Raw genomic sequence first — 16,776 nt, forward strand, 5'->3', positions numbered from 1 at the left:
CGGTGTGGGGAAACCGTCACGCGACTTAGTGTAAATTAAGCACAACTGCGGCACAAACCCTGCCGCGTGAGTTCATTCACGATATGCGTGGGGCAGATCGTACCGTTGCGTTGGTCTAGGTGGGTCTTCATGTTACACAGCTCTCCCTTGATGTCTCCAGGCACTTCCATCCCTAGCTTCTGGTAGAAGTCCCTCTGCTTCTTCATTTCCGCTGAGAGAGAGAAAGATGGGGAGGGAGGGAGAGAGTTGGTCAGAGACAGACTCAGGGGAGAATAAAGGGTGATTTGTACTTATGTGCACTGGTGTTGCGCACCGAAAATTGCTGATCTACAATCTCACAACACGTCGCAGCATGACCTGTGAGCTTGTAGATATGCCATTTTCAGTGTGCGACGCGGCGTGCAACCAAGAATAAACCAGGCATTACGATGTTGGGTTTGCTCCCAGTGATTGCAGACACTGGGCTTTTTAACATTTAACCCATTCAATGCGGGAACGCATCTGTGTCGTTTTAGATTTGAGCTATAACCATTATTTCATACTTTGGCTATTCAAAAATAGCAGATCTACAAGCTCATAGCGTGGCACCGAGTGCCGCGCTACGAGCTTGTAGATCTGCTATTTTTGAAAAAACTTGAACATTTGTGCAAATCTTTGAATACATACATTTTTACATACATTAAAAACATTTTTAACTCAAATCTTTGCTTCTGGAGGTCCCTGGAACACAATATTTTACAAACATTCGCTTTAAAAAAATATATATTCAAAGATTTGCACACATAAAAAAAAAATAATAATAATAATCTGATCTACAAGCTATGAGTTTGTATATCTGCTATTTTTTAATAGTCAAAGACACGAAAATGACAGATGCGTTCCCGGATTGAATGGGTTAATGCTGTGAATGCCTACGTGCATGAACGTGTGTGAACATACTTTTTTTCTCATTAGATTGTAGATCAAGCCCATGCACCCATGAAATGCATTCATGTACTTCTCATGCAGAGCTCCATTAGACATTAGAATTTTGCAAAAGAAAAGAAAACAGAAATAGAATAAAACAAGACAATGGTCAGAAAGCAGTAATGGAAACTTACCCTCTTGAAGTCCCGGTACCAACTTGTAGACAATGTCTTGCATCGTCCGGTCATGGCTAAAAGAAATTTAATAAACATAATACGTATTCGTTTAGATTAGAAAAAGAACCTTACTGTCCACATGTGCAGATTAAATAAGACATAAATAATACAATCAAACAACATCTGCAAGACAACATTGCAGTAATGGTTCCATATTTACAATTTCAGGTGATTCATTCTAACCTGACTCTGCCAGATGGGGCGGTATTGAGTTCACAACTTCTCAATACAGCCTCCATCTGGAATCGCTCAGACACCGACCCGCGCCGCCGTCCAGTCAAACCAATCAGCGGCAGCTACAGGCGGGATCTTGGCGAGACCGGGTGTGACGCCATCTGGAAGCGCCTATTGCATTGTAGTTCTTTCACTATTCATCATGGCCGATACCACGAACAACAACACTACAAGTTATGTAGACACGTTCAATATGATTGGTTGGAGTTAGCACGCCCAGACGGTGATAAGGCAGACGGTCCCATCCAATCACCTGCCAAGGAGCTTGAAAAAAGGGACCGCCGTCTTGCAGCGGTTGGGCTACCGAGATACCAGATGGAAGTAGGTATGAAACAAGTGTGAAGCAAGCTTCTTCCATCTGGTCAGGTTAGAATAATTCAGGCAGAGGTTATTAGCACTGAATTTAGTATACCATTGCAAAAGAAAGAAGAAGAATTAAACAACCCAACCTAAATGTGACTTAATGCCCAAGAGAAACCAGATACAAATCTGTCTAGTAGGTATATTATCCTCAAAAATACAATTAAAGAGTATTTGTAGTGATCCTGTAGGGCAGCAATCCAATTATCAGCAGGGTGCTGCTCCAAATGAACACACAGGGAACAATTTGGGGTTCAGGGTCTTAATCATGGACACCTTAAAGCTTGGGATCGAACCGGGGACCTTCTCCATTCCCAGACAGCCGCTCTACCTCCTGAGCCACCGCTGCTCAATTCTGTGTCGAGTTAATAGCACAACAGGCCAAAAGCGGCATATTAAATATACCTATCTCATGCTTTTTAATAGGGCCCCACAGTGAGGATTAATATTGACAAATGTGAAGATTGACTACAGGGCACCTAGAATCTTGCACTGGAAAATAATTATGTTGCTGTAACTAATACATAGCAGGGGTCTCTGTAGATGTCTCCTATCCTACATCTACCCTTCTTTAGTAATGTGACAACCATTGTGCAAGCCTCAGGGGAGAAAGCATGTAAAAAAGAAAAGGAAAAAAGAAAAGAAAGACATCTTTATATTGGCCAAATGCCTTATACAGCAGGTTTTTCAAAGGAATTCCTTTTTAAGGATGAGTACCAGCATAGCAACATCGGAGAACTTATATGACTTTGATTATTACAAGGGGGGCCAGTATCTGTATTCTGCAGACTAGCGCTGTCAACTGAGCTCAGAAATTACATTCCAATTTTGGTCTTACAAAATTGTCTACTTTCGATTAAATTCAATTATTAATACTATGGTATTCTGCATAGAAAATTATGCACATACTGCATGTAATGTCAGAACTAGTCAGTATCATTATAACCACAAGAGGGCGCTCAATGCCGTATGTCAAGAACATTGATTGAATACTTAATTAGTCAGAAATGTTATAATAAAACAGCACCATCAGCAGTACAGAAAGGCATTTAGACTTTTCAACTGTCAGTTGTCAACAAGCTTACAAAAGGTAACATTGACTCATTTATTTAATGTCTAACATTCAAGTAGAGGTTGTATAAACCCAGGTAAAATAATGGGTCACTAGTTTATAGTTGTCCTCCTATCCAAAGTCAGTTAACCTCTGCAAGTTTATTCTTTTCTTTTCTGATGTGCATTCACTCTGGATGGATACAAATTAAATCATCATGTTGCTTGAATTACGGGAACGTGTCGCTTTATTTCTGTCATGTTATGAACATAGAATGTGTTAGATGGACGTGAGGCTGGCATGTCTGTGTGCACACTATACGGAGGCTACACAACAGTGTATCAAAGACCATCAGAGTGCACAGCTTTGGTTGTTGTTGTTGTTGGGCATAAAACATTGAGCGGTACACACTCCTCTAATTGGATATATTTTTTACAATCGATTGTGTATTCTTCGCCCCAAGGATTGATTTCACAGCCCTCTTTTACACCACATTTGACTAAATAAAACACCCTGCTAAACCATCACTACCCTAAAGGTCTGTGTGCGCCATACAGTTGGTGGCATTTCAAATGTTAACCAATTTCAACCTGGCATCCCTATTTAATTGCAAAAATAGATCTACAAGCTCACAATGTGTCACAATGCTACAGTTAAATTGTCATTGTGACATGGGGGGGGGGCGCAGTACGAGTCCCTTTCCAAAGCTGACAGCTATGACCCCCAACAATGCCTCCAGTAGATGCAGTGAGTGGAGTTTGTTGCAATGTCATGAGCAAGAAAACCCTGGCTCAGAGAGCTACTTCCCCCAATGGAAGACAGAGAAATTGGAAAGCCATCCAGTAGAGAAAAGAACCAGTGCCAGTGCCTTTTCTCTACTGTCCTACAGGGACGTGCACAGATAGACTCTAGGTGGTGCTAGAGCACCTGCCCTTTGCCCTCTTGACCAGAAGTGCCCTTTTGAAAAAAAGGGAAAAAAGGTTTACAGCAGGGGTCTTCAACAGGGGGTCCGGGACCCCTAGGGGGTCCTCAGAGTTACTACCAAATCTTTATGTGATATGATTTTTCTTTTTGCCATAACCACTCGAAACCTAGCATCCCTTTTCTGAGGAGAACTTTAGCCAAAAATTGCAGATCTACAAGCCCACAACGCCTCGCGCTGCGAGGCGGTGTGGGCTTGTAGATCGGCTATTTTTGGCAAAGAGGTATAGGTGTAGAGGGAAAAAAGAGCAAAAAAAACAAAAAAAAGTATAATTTACTTGAGCGCCTGCCCCTCAAAATGTCTGTGCACGCCACTGCTGTCCTACAGCAGAGGTCATGTTGACTGGGGCCACATTTAGCTCCCCCATCTCTCTCTCTCTCTCACACACACACAAACTCTCTCTCTTGTCCTGTAGGGATGAGTAAAGTGAAGGACAGAACTAGCTTTTCCAGTGCTGCTGTCCACTAGACGGAGAGACAGTGACCCCTGCTTGACAGTGCCTCTGCTGCACCTAATAAGGGATGTTGCCTAGTGTTATTTTCTAGTTGGCATTCAGCTTGGGGGATAAGACAGCATACAGTACTTGTCAACACACTGGCTGGCAACAGCAACATACTGTATTTTCCGGCAGTAATTACCCCATGTACACAATAATAAACTCCTTGGATTTTACTGTGTGCCACTGGTGGCCTAGGATCACATCCTGCCAGAAACGTGCTTGGGTTTCTCTTACACGGTCTCCCTGTCAGCCTCCACACGGCCATCACACTAATGAAAACCAAATACAAAGAAGTGACCTTGCGGCTATATTGTCATAACCTGAATAACCCAATGCACTTGAAAGATAAAACATTGAGGAGGGGGAGATCCAGACAGTACCAGCAGCAGGATTAGTGCTGCTATGCCGACACACCCTGAAACAAGACTTCAGAGCGTCCTTTGGACTCCAAGGCACAAACTCACAACTTCCTTTGAGGAGCAGATGCAGCTATCTGTCATCCGATTAAACATTTAGCTTTCGGATCATTTGACATTCTGTCTTCTTCACTGCGAGGCTTTGATCTAATTGTTGTCAGCGAAATGAAGATGCAGAGTGGAATAACAGCTGTGTGAATTGTTAATGCATTTCAAAATGGGAGTATTTTCCACCTAAACGGTGATGCCGCAGACAATGGTGTTATGACTAAATTGTGTGTGTTCATCACATCAGTGTATTAATCAGACAGTAATGCACCAGCGGTGTCATAGGGCTTGAATTAGAAATTCACTCAAAGGTTTTAGCCAGATGAAGTAAACTGGGCATTCTATTCTGGATATAAAAACAAGAAGGGATCAAATAATGGTGCGTCTTCCATGTGCAGTGTGGTTCTGATTCAAGACAATGTCAAGTTGCAAATCTTCAACATCAATGTAAAACTAGTCCATACCCGGGGATGTGAGCACTTTTGCAGACTTTGGGTTATGCGCTGTGTACACAGTATATCAGAGATGGAAATTAACATTTACACAATGTAGGAGTACCCACCAACATTTTTATTAATAATAACAATAGATTACAAAATGGTGAAAGCAGCCTTAAAAACAAATGGTAGGCCACCACTGGGGCTTTATAGGTCAGGATTTCAAATATGGTGTTCTGACTATCTGTCCCTCTTCCATCCATCTCTTCATGAGGCATCCCTAGAGGACACTGTACAACACTGATTCCAATAACATCTTCAACTGTGTTTCTTATTCACCTTCATAGCCTATTTGGAGAATATAAGCCGGTGTTTACACAGAAACTCTAATAACAGCATAAATATGGGGATAGTGAAAAACGGGCTTCTTTACTGTCTGCATATACAAATGGTCAAAGCCTGTGCAAGTTCAGATCAACTCAACCCACTGAGGAGAAGCATGAGGAACAGAGAGACTGACTGACAGACTGACTGACTGACACACATTGGCGACTTTCTCTTTTTTTTTACATGAAGAAACAGGGAGGGGGAGGGGGGGTGTTCGTGACCGACGCAAAGACGTCGATTCATCCAACCCACACAGAGAACCGGCAACATGGGAAAGACAGCACACACACACAACACAAGTCCTTGAACTGATTTTACTGCTGATGAATGATATTTAGCAGTAATTATGTTCGGGTGGCTCTTAAACGAGCTGTTTCGCATGTTTTTGCTACTCCAAGTGGTAAAATGCATGGAACCAAATGTACCCTCTCAGAGTTGAATTAACACCGGTAAATTGCCGCTGGAGGAGTCCTGTGTAGCCTACATTCGTCGTATGTGCGAGCAAAGAAAATTTGCCAATCTACATTTTAGTCAACAAACTGCGTTTAATTTACGGATCACAACGTCGAAACACACGGTGGACAAACGCTGTTTGGACTCAAAAATAAATTTGAGAGCTGCAATAAACTCGGGTGATTAATTAACACTTCCGTTGCTTTTTTTTTTTTTATATATATATTTTTTTGTGGCTTTTTGTATGCCTTTTATTAGAGAGGGATAGGGAAAGTAGGCTGACAGGAAACGGGGAGAGAGATGGGGGGGTGACACGCAGCAAAGGTCGCCGGGAACGGGAGTCGAACCCGCGACACGCTGTCAGGCTGGCATTGCAGCCTAGGGTGCCTGGACCGCCACGCTGCGGCCCAGGCCGCTTTTTATTGATATATTAATAGCGTTTTAGTGCTCCGAGCTGGAGTCGACCCCCAGGAGGCAACAAGCTGCGGCCATGGCTGGGGGAGCCGCGGCAGTGTTTTGGGGCTGCGAAGCGCGCTACAATATTATTTATTCATTTCATTGATAAGATAGGCTTACAGATCTGCAGGAATCACTGCTCTTTAATTACATGTTCTAATAAATATTCATATACTAGTCTATCCATAACCGGGGATGTGCGCACTGCGCAGTCAAAGTATATGCAGACTTTTAGTTATGTATGGGCAAGGCCTGTGTTCGATGTCTGCCTAGCTGCAACAGTTCCAACGTACGCACGCGGGCGCGGACCCGCCGCTTTATAAGTTTGCAGCGTTCTCTGTCTGGCAGTGGCCAGCACTCTGCAGCGTGCAGTAATTCCACACATGTACAGTTTGATCATCCCACAGCTTGCGGGGCTGTAACCATGGCGACAGCTATAACCATGGCAACGATAGATCCCATAGCCTGAAATCCGAATCTCCGGTGTTTACATAAAAACGCTAATAAACAGCTTACATTTTGGGAAAGTGAAAAACGGCCGTCGTCATTTTGTGCATTTGCTAATGGTCAATGCCCGTGTGCAAATTCAGATCAATTGCTCCAGCCACTGAGGAGAACCAGGCAAAACAGACGGGTTTTGATGACAGAGGTTTTCTTCTCTAGGATGTAGGATGTTAGGATAGGGCCAACAATGTGTGCTTTTATTTTAAGATATTCTTTATTTCCACTTTGAAATTGCACTGTATAAATAAAGTGTGAGGTCGCCAAAACATTTCCACCATAAAATGGGGTTGTGACATAAAAATGTTTGAGAACCCCTGGTATAGGAGAAAGGAGAGAACAAGTACAAAGCCCTGGAGACCCCACCCTAGTCAATGAAGAATATAGACCTCGAGAAGTGGTTAAATAGTTTTCTTCAGTCCTGTGGGCTGTGGCATTTGGATACTACTTGGTACAGTGATAATCGACCCGGCACAAAACGTTTAGGGTCCAGTGTGCCAGCACCAACTCTAACTGACCCAGTGCCAGTCACTATAATGTATGTGTTGGAGAGTTTTCTGATGAATCCACAGTTCTGTTCAGACAATGCTCCGAAAGTCAACGGAACGCCTCAGGTGCTCGCTCTCCTCAGAGTAGAAATAAAATGAAGAAAGGCAAAAAGTGCCAAGTTTACTGCTATGCTAGTGGATTGTCTATTGGACTGCACGGTTGATGCTCAACTGAGGCAGCGAGGCCCCAAGGGCAGTAACAGGCTCCCTGCACACAGTTAAGATGGAAAGAGAGTGTGTGGTGTGTGTGTGTGTGTGTGTGTGTGTGTGTGTGTGTGTGTGTGTGTGTGTGTGTGTGTGTGTGTGTGTGTGTGTGTCTCTGTTTCTTTGTCAGGGTGTGTATGTGTTTGTGAGCATGTGCACGCTCACACGAATGAAGTCTTTGGAAATAAAGAGAGAGGGAACAAATAAGATTGTGTGAGCAAGCGAGCACTAACAGAAACTCAGAAACAGAGAAGATTGAGTGCCTTTGCCTCTGTGTGTGTGTGTGTGTGTGTGTGTGTGTGTGTGTGTGTGTGTGTGTGTGTGTGTGTGTGTGTGTGTGTGTGTGTGTTGCAGCGGCCCCTCACTCACCCAATATACTGCAGTGGATGACTCTGGTGAATAACAATCCTACACGTGGGGCACGTGTTGTTCTCCTCCAGATACTTCACTAGACAGCTTCTACAGACTGCGCGAGCACACACACACACAAACACACACACACACAAACACACACACACATTTATTAGGTGCCGGAGCTCATTAGCGCGATTTCTTTTTTCTTTCATAAAATACAATACATTTATTTAATAAAACAGCATAAGGGGCCATGGGCTACAGTTTCCACATCAAATAATGCATTAATCAGAGCATTCACACAATAATGTAGCAATTCATTATTTATTAACGATTCTGACCACAAATGTAAAAACAGATCTCTCTCTCTCGCTCCCTCTGCAACTGTGCCTTTACTTCCCTCGTTTATTTTCTGTCTGTGCGTAGCATTGCAACAGAGGGGGAAATTAGAATTATGGACTAATCTGGCACTACAGTGCTCTCAGAGCGTATTTCCGAACGCACCATTGTCTTGTTTAAAAATTATCTGCGCCTAGCAGCTGGACAGCACCAGTTTCATTTTGTGCGCTCGCATACGAACCCATGTTCACAAGCAACACGGTTTATCAAACATTAAATACTATCACAATTGTCAGGCATAAAGTCACAGAACACAGACATACTTCCCAACTCTGCGAACAACACAGAGAGTAGAGAGGGAGAGATGCACACATCAACAAAGCGTTACTGTTACTGACATCAAACTTGGAGAGGAGAGAACACAAGTTTACCAGGCTTTTCTTCTCTCTCTCTCACCGTGTCCTGTAGGGGTGTGCCGATACACTAATTTCACCAAACGATACGATACGATATTTGGCTCACAACTTCGATACGATTTCGATACGATACGCACTTTTTTTATTATGAAAATATATGGGGGAGAAAAAAAGCAAATGCAAACAAATAATTCTGTTTTTGCTTTATTCAGACATGCAAACTTGTAGCTTTTCAGCTACAATAGCCGTTTTGAATCCAAATAGGGCAATAGTGAGACACCTGACCCAAAAAAACAACAACATGTTGTCACCCTTTTCACCTCAGGGCTGTTTGCATGGGGCTGTTTGCAATCATTATTATGATTGTGTAAAAAATAAATAAATAGAAAAATCCAAAACGATACATATCGTCACGAAAACGTATCGCGATATATCGTGGGACGATATATCGGCACACCCCTAGTGTCCTGTGATACTGTCAGTTCCAATGAATCTTCTCATAAAGTTGTAAACATTGACAACTGCATTGCCTCGAGGGTGGGGCCTTTGCGTAATTTGTGTAACAGAGTGGGTGCATGGCACAGCGAAGTGGTTATTGGGGCGATTAACATAACTCTGTTTCATTTCATGCATGGTCCTTTTTTCCATTATGGGTCACGTAAAGGGACACGGAGGTGAAAACGTGAAAGCTGAAAAAACACATTGTATGTGTATTTGAGGTCACAGAGCAGCTTAGAGATAACAGAGGGAGCACAGGAGGCAGGTCCAGTTCCGGCATTATTCAAGCCCTGTACACACACACACGTAATGAGAACTGTTCTGGGGATATTGCGTATGTATTTTTTCCTATTGTCTTAACAAAGTGTAAGTTTTACTTCACATGTGGTACAGAACTATATTTTAATGGAAAAGGTAACGCATCTTGGTGGATTATTTACAGTGATATATTTGAACTGGAAATCACTGCCTCTGTAAGGTGGGAAAAAGACAATGATTCCAACTGTGACATATTATTCATATTAAATAGATGATCCGCTTATTCACTGTGGGTGTGCAACTACCCTTAAAATAAGCTTTTTTTCTGGCTGAGTCGAACCAGAGACAGGAGGCGTAGTGTTCACAGATCTACCTTGGCCCCCACTGGAGAAAGAAGGAGCTCAGCCACCACAAGGTGATTTGAATGTTTCTGTTTTGTCTCTGGAGTCGACAAGTGTCTTTTCCAACACAGGAAGGAAAAACACTGAGGATCAAAGCTATCCACTGGGCTCTCCAATAGGTCTCTGATGTTCAGAGTAAGCCAGCAAGTCCCCCAACTGTGGTACGATTGCTCCCTCTAGTGAACGGATGAGGTATTACCATTGTCGGTGTAACGATGTATTATGATGTAAATATTCATGAAATAACCTATTACTATTATGATTAAATACTTTGTATTGCATTGTACTTTTTCAGCATTTTTCTGAGACTCGATTGTAACTTGTAATGACTGCAAATTAAAGGGATACATATTTCACTCTACATGTTTTGGGTCATTTTAATGTCTACTCTGGCGTTTGTGAGCACCCCAGACAGTTTTTAAGTTGCTTGATTCAATATTTAGATATTTGATATTAATTCTATCAGACACGCTCCCTTCCTATATAAACCCATTGTACCTTCAAACATTTTAACCATGTTAGATTCATTGAAAACACCCGTCCGTGGTTCTGGCCTTCTAATGCGCGAGGGCCTGTGTTTTTTCACGTATAATTTTTTGGGGAAATGAAAATATTTAATACAATAAAAAAATACAATAAAATGTGATTGAAGGCATTAGAAGGACAATATCAGTCACCAGAACCAAGGATGGGTGTTTTCGATTAATCTATCATGGTTAAAATGGAGTTTGAAGTTACAATGGGTTTATATAGGTAGGGGGTGTGTCTGATAAAAAATAATATCAAATATCTAAATACTAAATCAAGCAACTTAAAAACTGTCTGGGGTGCTCACAAAAGCCTGAGTAGATGTTAAAATGACACCCAACATGTTTGAAAGTGAAATATCACTTTAAATGTAGAATAGGATTAATTTAGTTCATGGCCATAACAAAGAATCATCGTCAGTAAGAAGAAATAAAAAGGTCCATTAGCAGCCAGTAGACCACATTATGCCGTTTTGTTTACTCACTCATCTGCCATATGATTACAACACCTAGAGTTAACCTGCCAAGACAGCCATTTGGTAATGTAATGAAAGCAGTTAACACCCAGGAAGCCAACACAAAGGTATGTGCAAGACTTATTGGGCTCTAAACATTCCCAATTACATGCAGTGCTAGCTTTAACTTGGTTACAAGTCAAGACATTGAAAGATATTGACTTGAGCACTAAATGAAGATGATATAATTGTCCCAATTAACTGTAATAGTCTGTGAATATAGTCTGTGACATAGCACTCACGGTGTGCTATGTCAGTTTGAGTGAAAGTGCAGAATAATTGGTGTTAAATTCATCACATTTTCAACAAGAAAGAAAGAAAAGGAGAGAATAGAAAAAGAGTGGAAGCAGAGGTGCATGGAAATGTTACTAGGTAACAGCTACACAGCTACTTACAGGTGTGTAAGCACTCCGTGACAGTAGTGGCATCAATCAGGTACCCCTCACACAGCCGACACGTGATGTGGGCATTGATGTCCCACAACTTTATTTTCCGGGTCAGCATTTCGGGGTTCTATGGGGAGAAATAAAGGACAAACATGATTAAATGTAGGCCTAAGAGCTAGTGGGCAAGTGGGCACATCATGGGAACATCATGGGTGTCATATAGTTGAAGAAAAGACAGAGTAACTGCAGTGCTAGATAAATGTAAGTGTAACATAGTCAAGAATGTGCTTGATCAATGTTCAGTGTGAAGTTGGCTGGTCCTCCAGGGACACCAGAATTGAGTGTTGATACTTCTGGAGGTATTGTGGGCTTAATTCAACCATCATCTGTGGTGGGAGGAGCCAACTTGACACACCCACTGTAACCAACCACACTTGTTTTCCTAACACCCCATCCTGAGTGCCAATGAGCGAGCCATCTGACCACGAAATCTGTCCTGGCCGACTAGATCGTACTAACCCTAACCCCCTGTCTGCATCCAGTGATATGCTATTGACAAAAGAGGAACAATGAAAGAAAATCAGTAGAACAGTGGGTTCTCTTGTTTTCTTTCACCAGGCAACGAAAAATACAAGAGGAGAGCAAGTGTTGTTTTCACACTCTGCCAAGGGACAGAAGTAGTGAGTCATAGTTCAAAGCATGAACATGAGGATGTTGAAAGCATTGCAAACTGTGCGAATGCATGCGTGTGCAGGCGCACGCGTGTGTGTGTGTGTGTGTGTGTGTGTGTGTGTGTGTGTGTGTGTGTGTGATTACATCAAGTGAAGTATTCTTTCTTATTTGTCATTCAGCCATATAAATACAGATGAACGATAAGGAATTTCTCCCGGTTCAGTGTATACAACAACAAAACAGTAATGGCTTTTTTCCACTGTGTGTGGTATCGGCTTAACTCAACTCAACCCTGCTCTCCTTTGTTGGTTTTCCGATAAGTATTTTTTGGTATCACCTCCGTCGAGACACCAAGCGAGAACTAGTGATTCCAAAAGGTGACATGAAAACACGGCAGACTACAGATTGTTCAGAGAGAGAATCGTCACTTCTTATGTCATAGTGTCACGACGGACTCAAATCCATGGACGGACTCCCCTATACGGCATGGAATCTGGTAAATAATGTTGTTAAGGACAGCCATATTTGTATGCTTTAGTATTTGTATTTTATACCGTATATTATCTTTTTCTTTGTAGGGATGACTCCTGAATGTCACGGACATGTTTTATGGGTGATTTATGCTTAGTTAAGTGCCGGTGTCGTGCAACGAAAATAACCGATTTACAAGCTCAAAACAAGACGCAGCATGACACGTTGTATAGGTAAGTAGGTAAATTTGTTGTGAGATAAGATAAATATCCTTTCTATATATATAGTCCACTGCACTTACACGTGTACTGTACAGTATATAGTACGAAGCAATAGAGCTCGGTTAGGTGACGTTTTTGGATTTTGCAATTGGGCTTTCTTGACTGTGGTAGTGGTATTGTAACAGCTGAGGTTTCCTTTTCTGTAATGTGAACACCAAGACGTGGTGCTTTTGACAACTTCAACATGTCAGAGAAAGACAGGAGTGGCAAAGGAGTCACAACTCTCTTTAGCTTGATGCATTCACCAGACGCTATAATGTGTTTTATCTTCAGGTGACTGAACATATTTGCGTCTACGGCGCAACATCTTTCATACAAGTCTTAAACTATGGGTGCAAACAAGTATAATTTTGCCTGTAACAGAACCATTTCCACATGAAGGTCGTTACGTGTCCTCTTTTTGGAAGAAATGTTGTTCCACTTGCATCTTTTGTAACCTCAGCCAAACAAACTTCACTAACATCTCTCACACATCCCCGTCTCTAGCTATCACACGCACACTCCTCCTTCTCTCCCTCTCTCACCCCCTCTCTCTCTCGGTCACAGACAGACAACTCTTTCATGGTGTTATAGCTGTTGAGCTTGTTATTTTGCACTTATTTGTGAAAATTGATTGAAACAAGAGTACCCAAGATCAAATGTTTTACAAGCCATATCATATGATGGTATTATCTGTTCTTGAAAATGTCTGCGAGGACCTCTCTTAGCTGGTCGGCACATTCTCTGAGTACACAGCCTAGGATGTTATTCAGCCCAGTAGCCTTGCATGGAGTGGACTGATGCCTGAGTGCATCGTCCTCATGCCGACAGTGAGCAGTCAGAGTGCATGATTGCCAAGGAGAGGTGTGGTGATCTCGGTCTTGGAGAATCAATGCATTTAATAAAGTAGCTAGTAGTCACTCACAGTAACTCCATATTCTTCGAGGTCAATGTGTTGATTGTAGGTGGCTGACTGCTTGAACATGAGTCGGTCTGTATATTCAAAGCAGTCTAGCAGTGCTTTTGTTTGTAATCCACTGATCAAGTCATGCAGTTCATGTAGTACCTCCTTTGTGTACTCTATGTACAGTGAGTGAGTGAATGCCTGACTGTGTGAATGAGTGCCTGGCTGGCTGGCTGACTGATTGATTGACTGCCTGTTAGTTGGGCTGACTGATTCTTTCTACCTGCCTGCTAGCTCGACAGACCGACTTACCAGGCAGCTACTGCTAACTTTATAGTGCAAATGTGTGTGCCTGACTCTCTGCCTTAGTCCCTTGTCTTGTCTCGCCCTTAGTTCTACCATGTGTTTTTAATCGACTTCTAGATGAACTAAACTGAGTGATGGACTGATTTATAGCTGTCTGAGTGTCAGTCTTACCCCTAGTGCCGCCATGTGATGTCAGTGGTGGTGGCACAGCCACCGTCTGTTGCTGTAGTTGTGCGGCCAGGGGTGTTAGCTCCGCATCATGAACAGCCTCCCATTTGAGCCTATACAGGAAGGAGAGAATGGGAGAAAACGCTGTTAAGGACTGGTAAACATTCGTGAAGAATCAACACAGAAAACGAACAAATACCCTCATTTGGAGCCTACGTGAGGGGGGGGATGGGAAAAAAATAGTACTGGCTACTTGCAGCAATAACACACAGGTGCTTGTAAGTCCTGCATTCGGTAGTTGGTAGTTCGGTAGTTCACAAGTCAACCAAACTTCAAGTGATGGCATTTAATTGGGATCAATTTCCCACCAGGGGGCATGCTTGTAAGTCCTGCATTCAGTATCGGTAGTTCACAAGTCAACCAAACTTCAAGTGATGGCATTTAATTGGGGATCAATTTCCCACCATGGGGACAGGTGACAATTATCAAGATGGCAATACAATAAAATTATAAACAGCCAAGGCTGCAAAACCTGTTTCTTGGAGACCAAATACTTTCCTTTCAGAAATGAAGCAAGTGTTCAATTCTTCAAAGTAATCCAGTATTCCAGTGCAGGAACCTGCATTGTCACCTATCCTCAAAAGGTACTCATTTGCAAGGGTTCAACAGTATAAGCAGATGTTTGTATACTATGTATCATAACTTGTGTCATGATACATGATTCATTGATTCATTGAGTATAGTGGGTCACGCCTAGAGTCCCATTTATTTATTGTATTGACAGATGTGTGGGGTCCGTTATCTTTACTACCCATTAAATGCCCTTTTATTACATAACTTTTAATTACCGCCGTGTATGAAATGTTACTGATATGTTAACATTAAAAGTTTTGCTATACAGATAAAGTTGTGCCTTGCCTTTCCACAGTGCAACACACTAGAACAAGGCCAAGTAGAATTGTAAGAGCAACACAACTCTCACAACCGCTCCTAAAATGCCAACCAACTGTTATTTTGACGTCCAACCAGCCAACGGTTTAGTCATATCATTATAGAAGTGATTCAGACTAATTGCAGAAACCCAACCCCTCCAGTCACGGCGTGCTGAGGAACGCCAAAACAACCCACTGCTTGAACAGCCCACAGACAGATGGGTAGACACACAGAAACCGACACAAGGTACAGACAACATTAAGACAGGAGGAGGTCTTGAACAGATGCTAAATACACACACACACTGTATTGACACAAACACATTCAAGCCAAGAAACACACGCCCACGCTACGCAAAAAGTCATCTTTAAACTGCACCGTGTCTTTATTAAGTGTACCAGCGTGCTTCTGTCTGTCTGCTCATCAGACTGTGAAATTAGCCCAGTTAGCCTACAGAAATAAGCAGTGAGCAGACTGCTGAGGACTGTACTGCAGCCTTATTTATTCAAATTCGAGTGGAACAACACATATATTATGGTGACGTGACCAAAAAAAGAGGCTAATCTTGTTTAATTATCCAATATAAGTTAGTTACCTCACAATACCACTCTCCATCACATTCTCAATTCTCAAAATAAATCATTTATTAGCAGTTCAATCAGAACTGCCATTACAATGCCATAATGTTGCCGCTATCAAGCAGTTCAATCACAATCATCTTAACAAAGCAGTCCAATGAAAAGTGCCCTACAAATCCATCCAATCACAGTCACCTTTACAAAGCAGTCCAACCACACATCAATGACAGCATAGCCTAAAGATCATCAATTCTACATACAGTATAAGTGTATCAGGGTGTCTGCACGTTTCTAGAATGACAATTTAGAATTGTTGGCCAAATTGTCAAATATTACGTAAGAAAGAGGCAAACATTGTGAAAATAGCCGATCTACAAGCTCGGTGTGAGCTTGTAGTTCGGCTATTTTCACAACATTTATCTTATCTGTGGAACAGACTGAGTCAAACAAAATGTAATGCCTCGACTCCTACAATTCCAAGTACTTGTCAGGGTTGGGGGTCCCAAGTTCAAATATGATTATTTTGGGGGTTCATGTCTCACCGTACTAGACATGGGATCTGACATTAATTTTGACCTGATGGTCGAGATTCATTTTATCCCCTGAGCAAGCTGGCCAGCTCTATTATCTCAATGGTAAAAATATCAGCACTTAAGCAGGAGGAAGCCACGTTCAAATCCGGGGTAGAAGAGGAAAGTTACATGGGGCTGCTTGCAGATCAAATGTGGTCGCATTCTTTTTTCAAGAATATTTACAGAATGCGCAACTTTATATTTGACAGAGAGTGTTGGGAAAATGTGCACGTTAAATTTAATAGAACAGTGACTGGTAATTCAGTGGTCTGAAAGCACATAAATTACATATATTTATTTTGTTTGGTCTAGACCTGCTCTGAGTGAAAAGTGCAGGTCTAGACCAGTTACAACTTACTGAAACACACACAATCCCTGGAGCTGCAATGAATGGCTACAAGCTACCTACATATTTAAAGTGAATATTTCAAGCTTTTTTCATGTTTTAGAAATGTTTCATAAGGTTGTAGCCTAAAAACACTCAGATAAACCATGGCCAA

At 42.1% G+C, this 16,776-nt stretch overlaps 1 protein-coding gene across 1 annotated transcript in view; it reads right to left on the reverse strand.

The window, feature by feature from the left end:
• pcgf3 (polycomb group ring finger 3) overlaps nucleotides 1-16,776 on the reverse strand; it is a gene marked incomplete at its 3' end in the record, with an annotated part of 55,080 nt that overhangs the window by 13,275 nt on the left and 25,029 nt on the right. Inside the window, exons 2-6 of the mRNA XM_084041759.1 lie at nucleotides 14,197-14,306; nucleotides 11,422-11,539; nucleotides 8,088-8,184; nucleotides 1,101-1,156; nucleotides 104-211 (exon numbers count right to left, since the gene is read on the reverse strand). Of these exons, the coding sequence (XP_083897885.1) occupies nucleotides 104-211; nucleotides 1,101-1,156; nucleotides 8,088-8,184; nucleotides 11,422-11,539; nucleotides 14,197-14,211 (394 nt within the window). The 5' untranslated portion in view covers nucleotides 14,212-14,306. The remainder of the gene's footprint in view (nucleotides 1-103; nucleotides 212-1,100; nucleotides 1,157-8,087; nucleotides 8,185-11,421; nucleotides 11,540-14,196; nucleotides 14,307-16,776) is intronic.

Source organism: Gymnoscopelus microlampas (genome assembly GCF_963454915.1).
Source record: "Gymnoscopelus microlampas genome assembly, chromosome: 18".
Taxonomy (NCBI): Eukaryota; Metazoa; Chordata; class Actinopteri; order Myctophiformes; family Myctophidae; genus Gymnoscopelus; species Gymnoscopelus microlampas.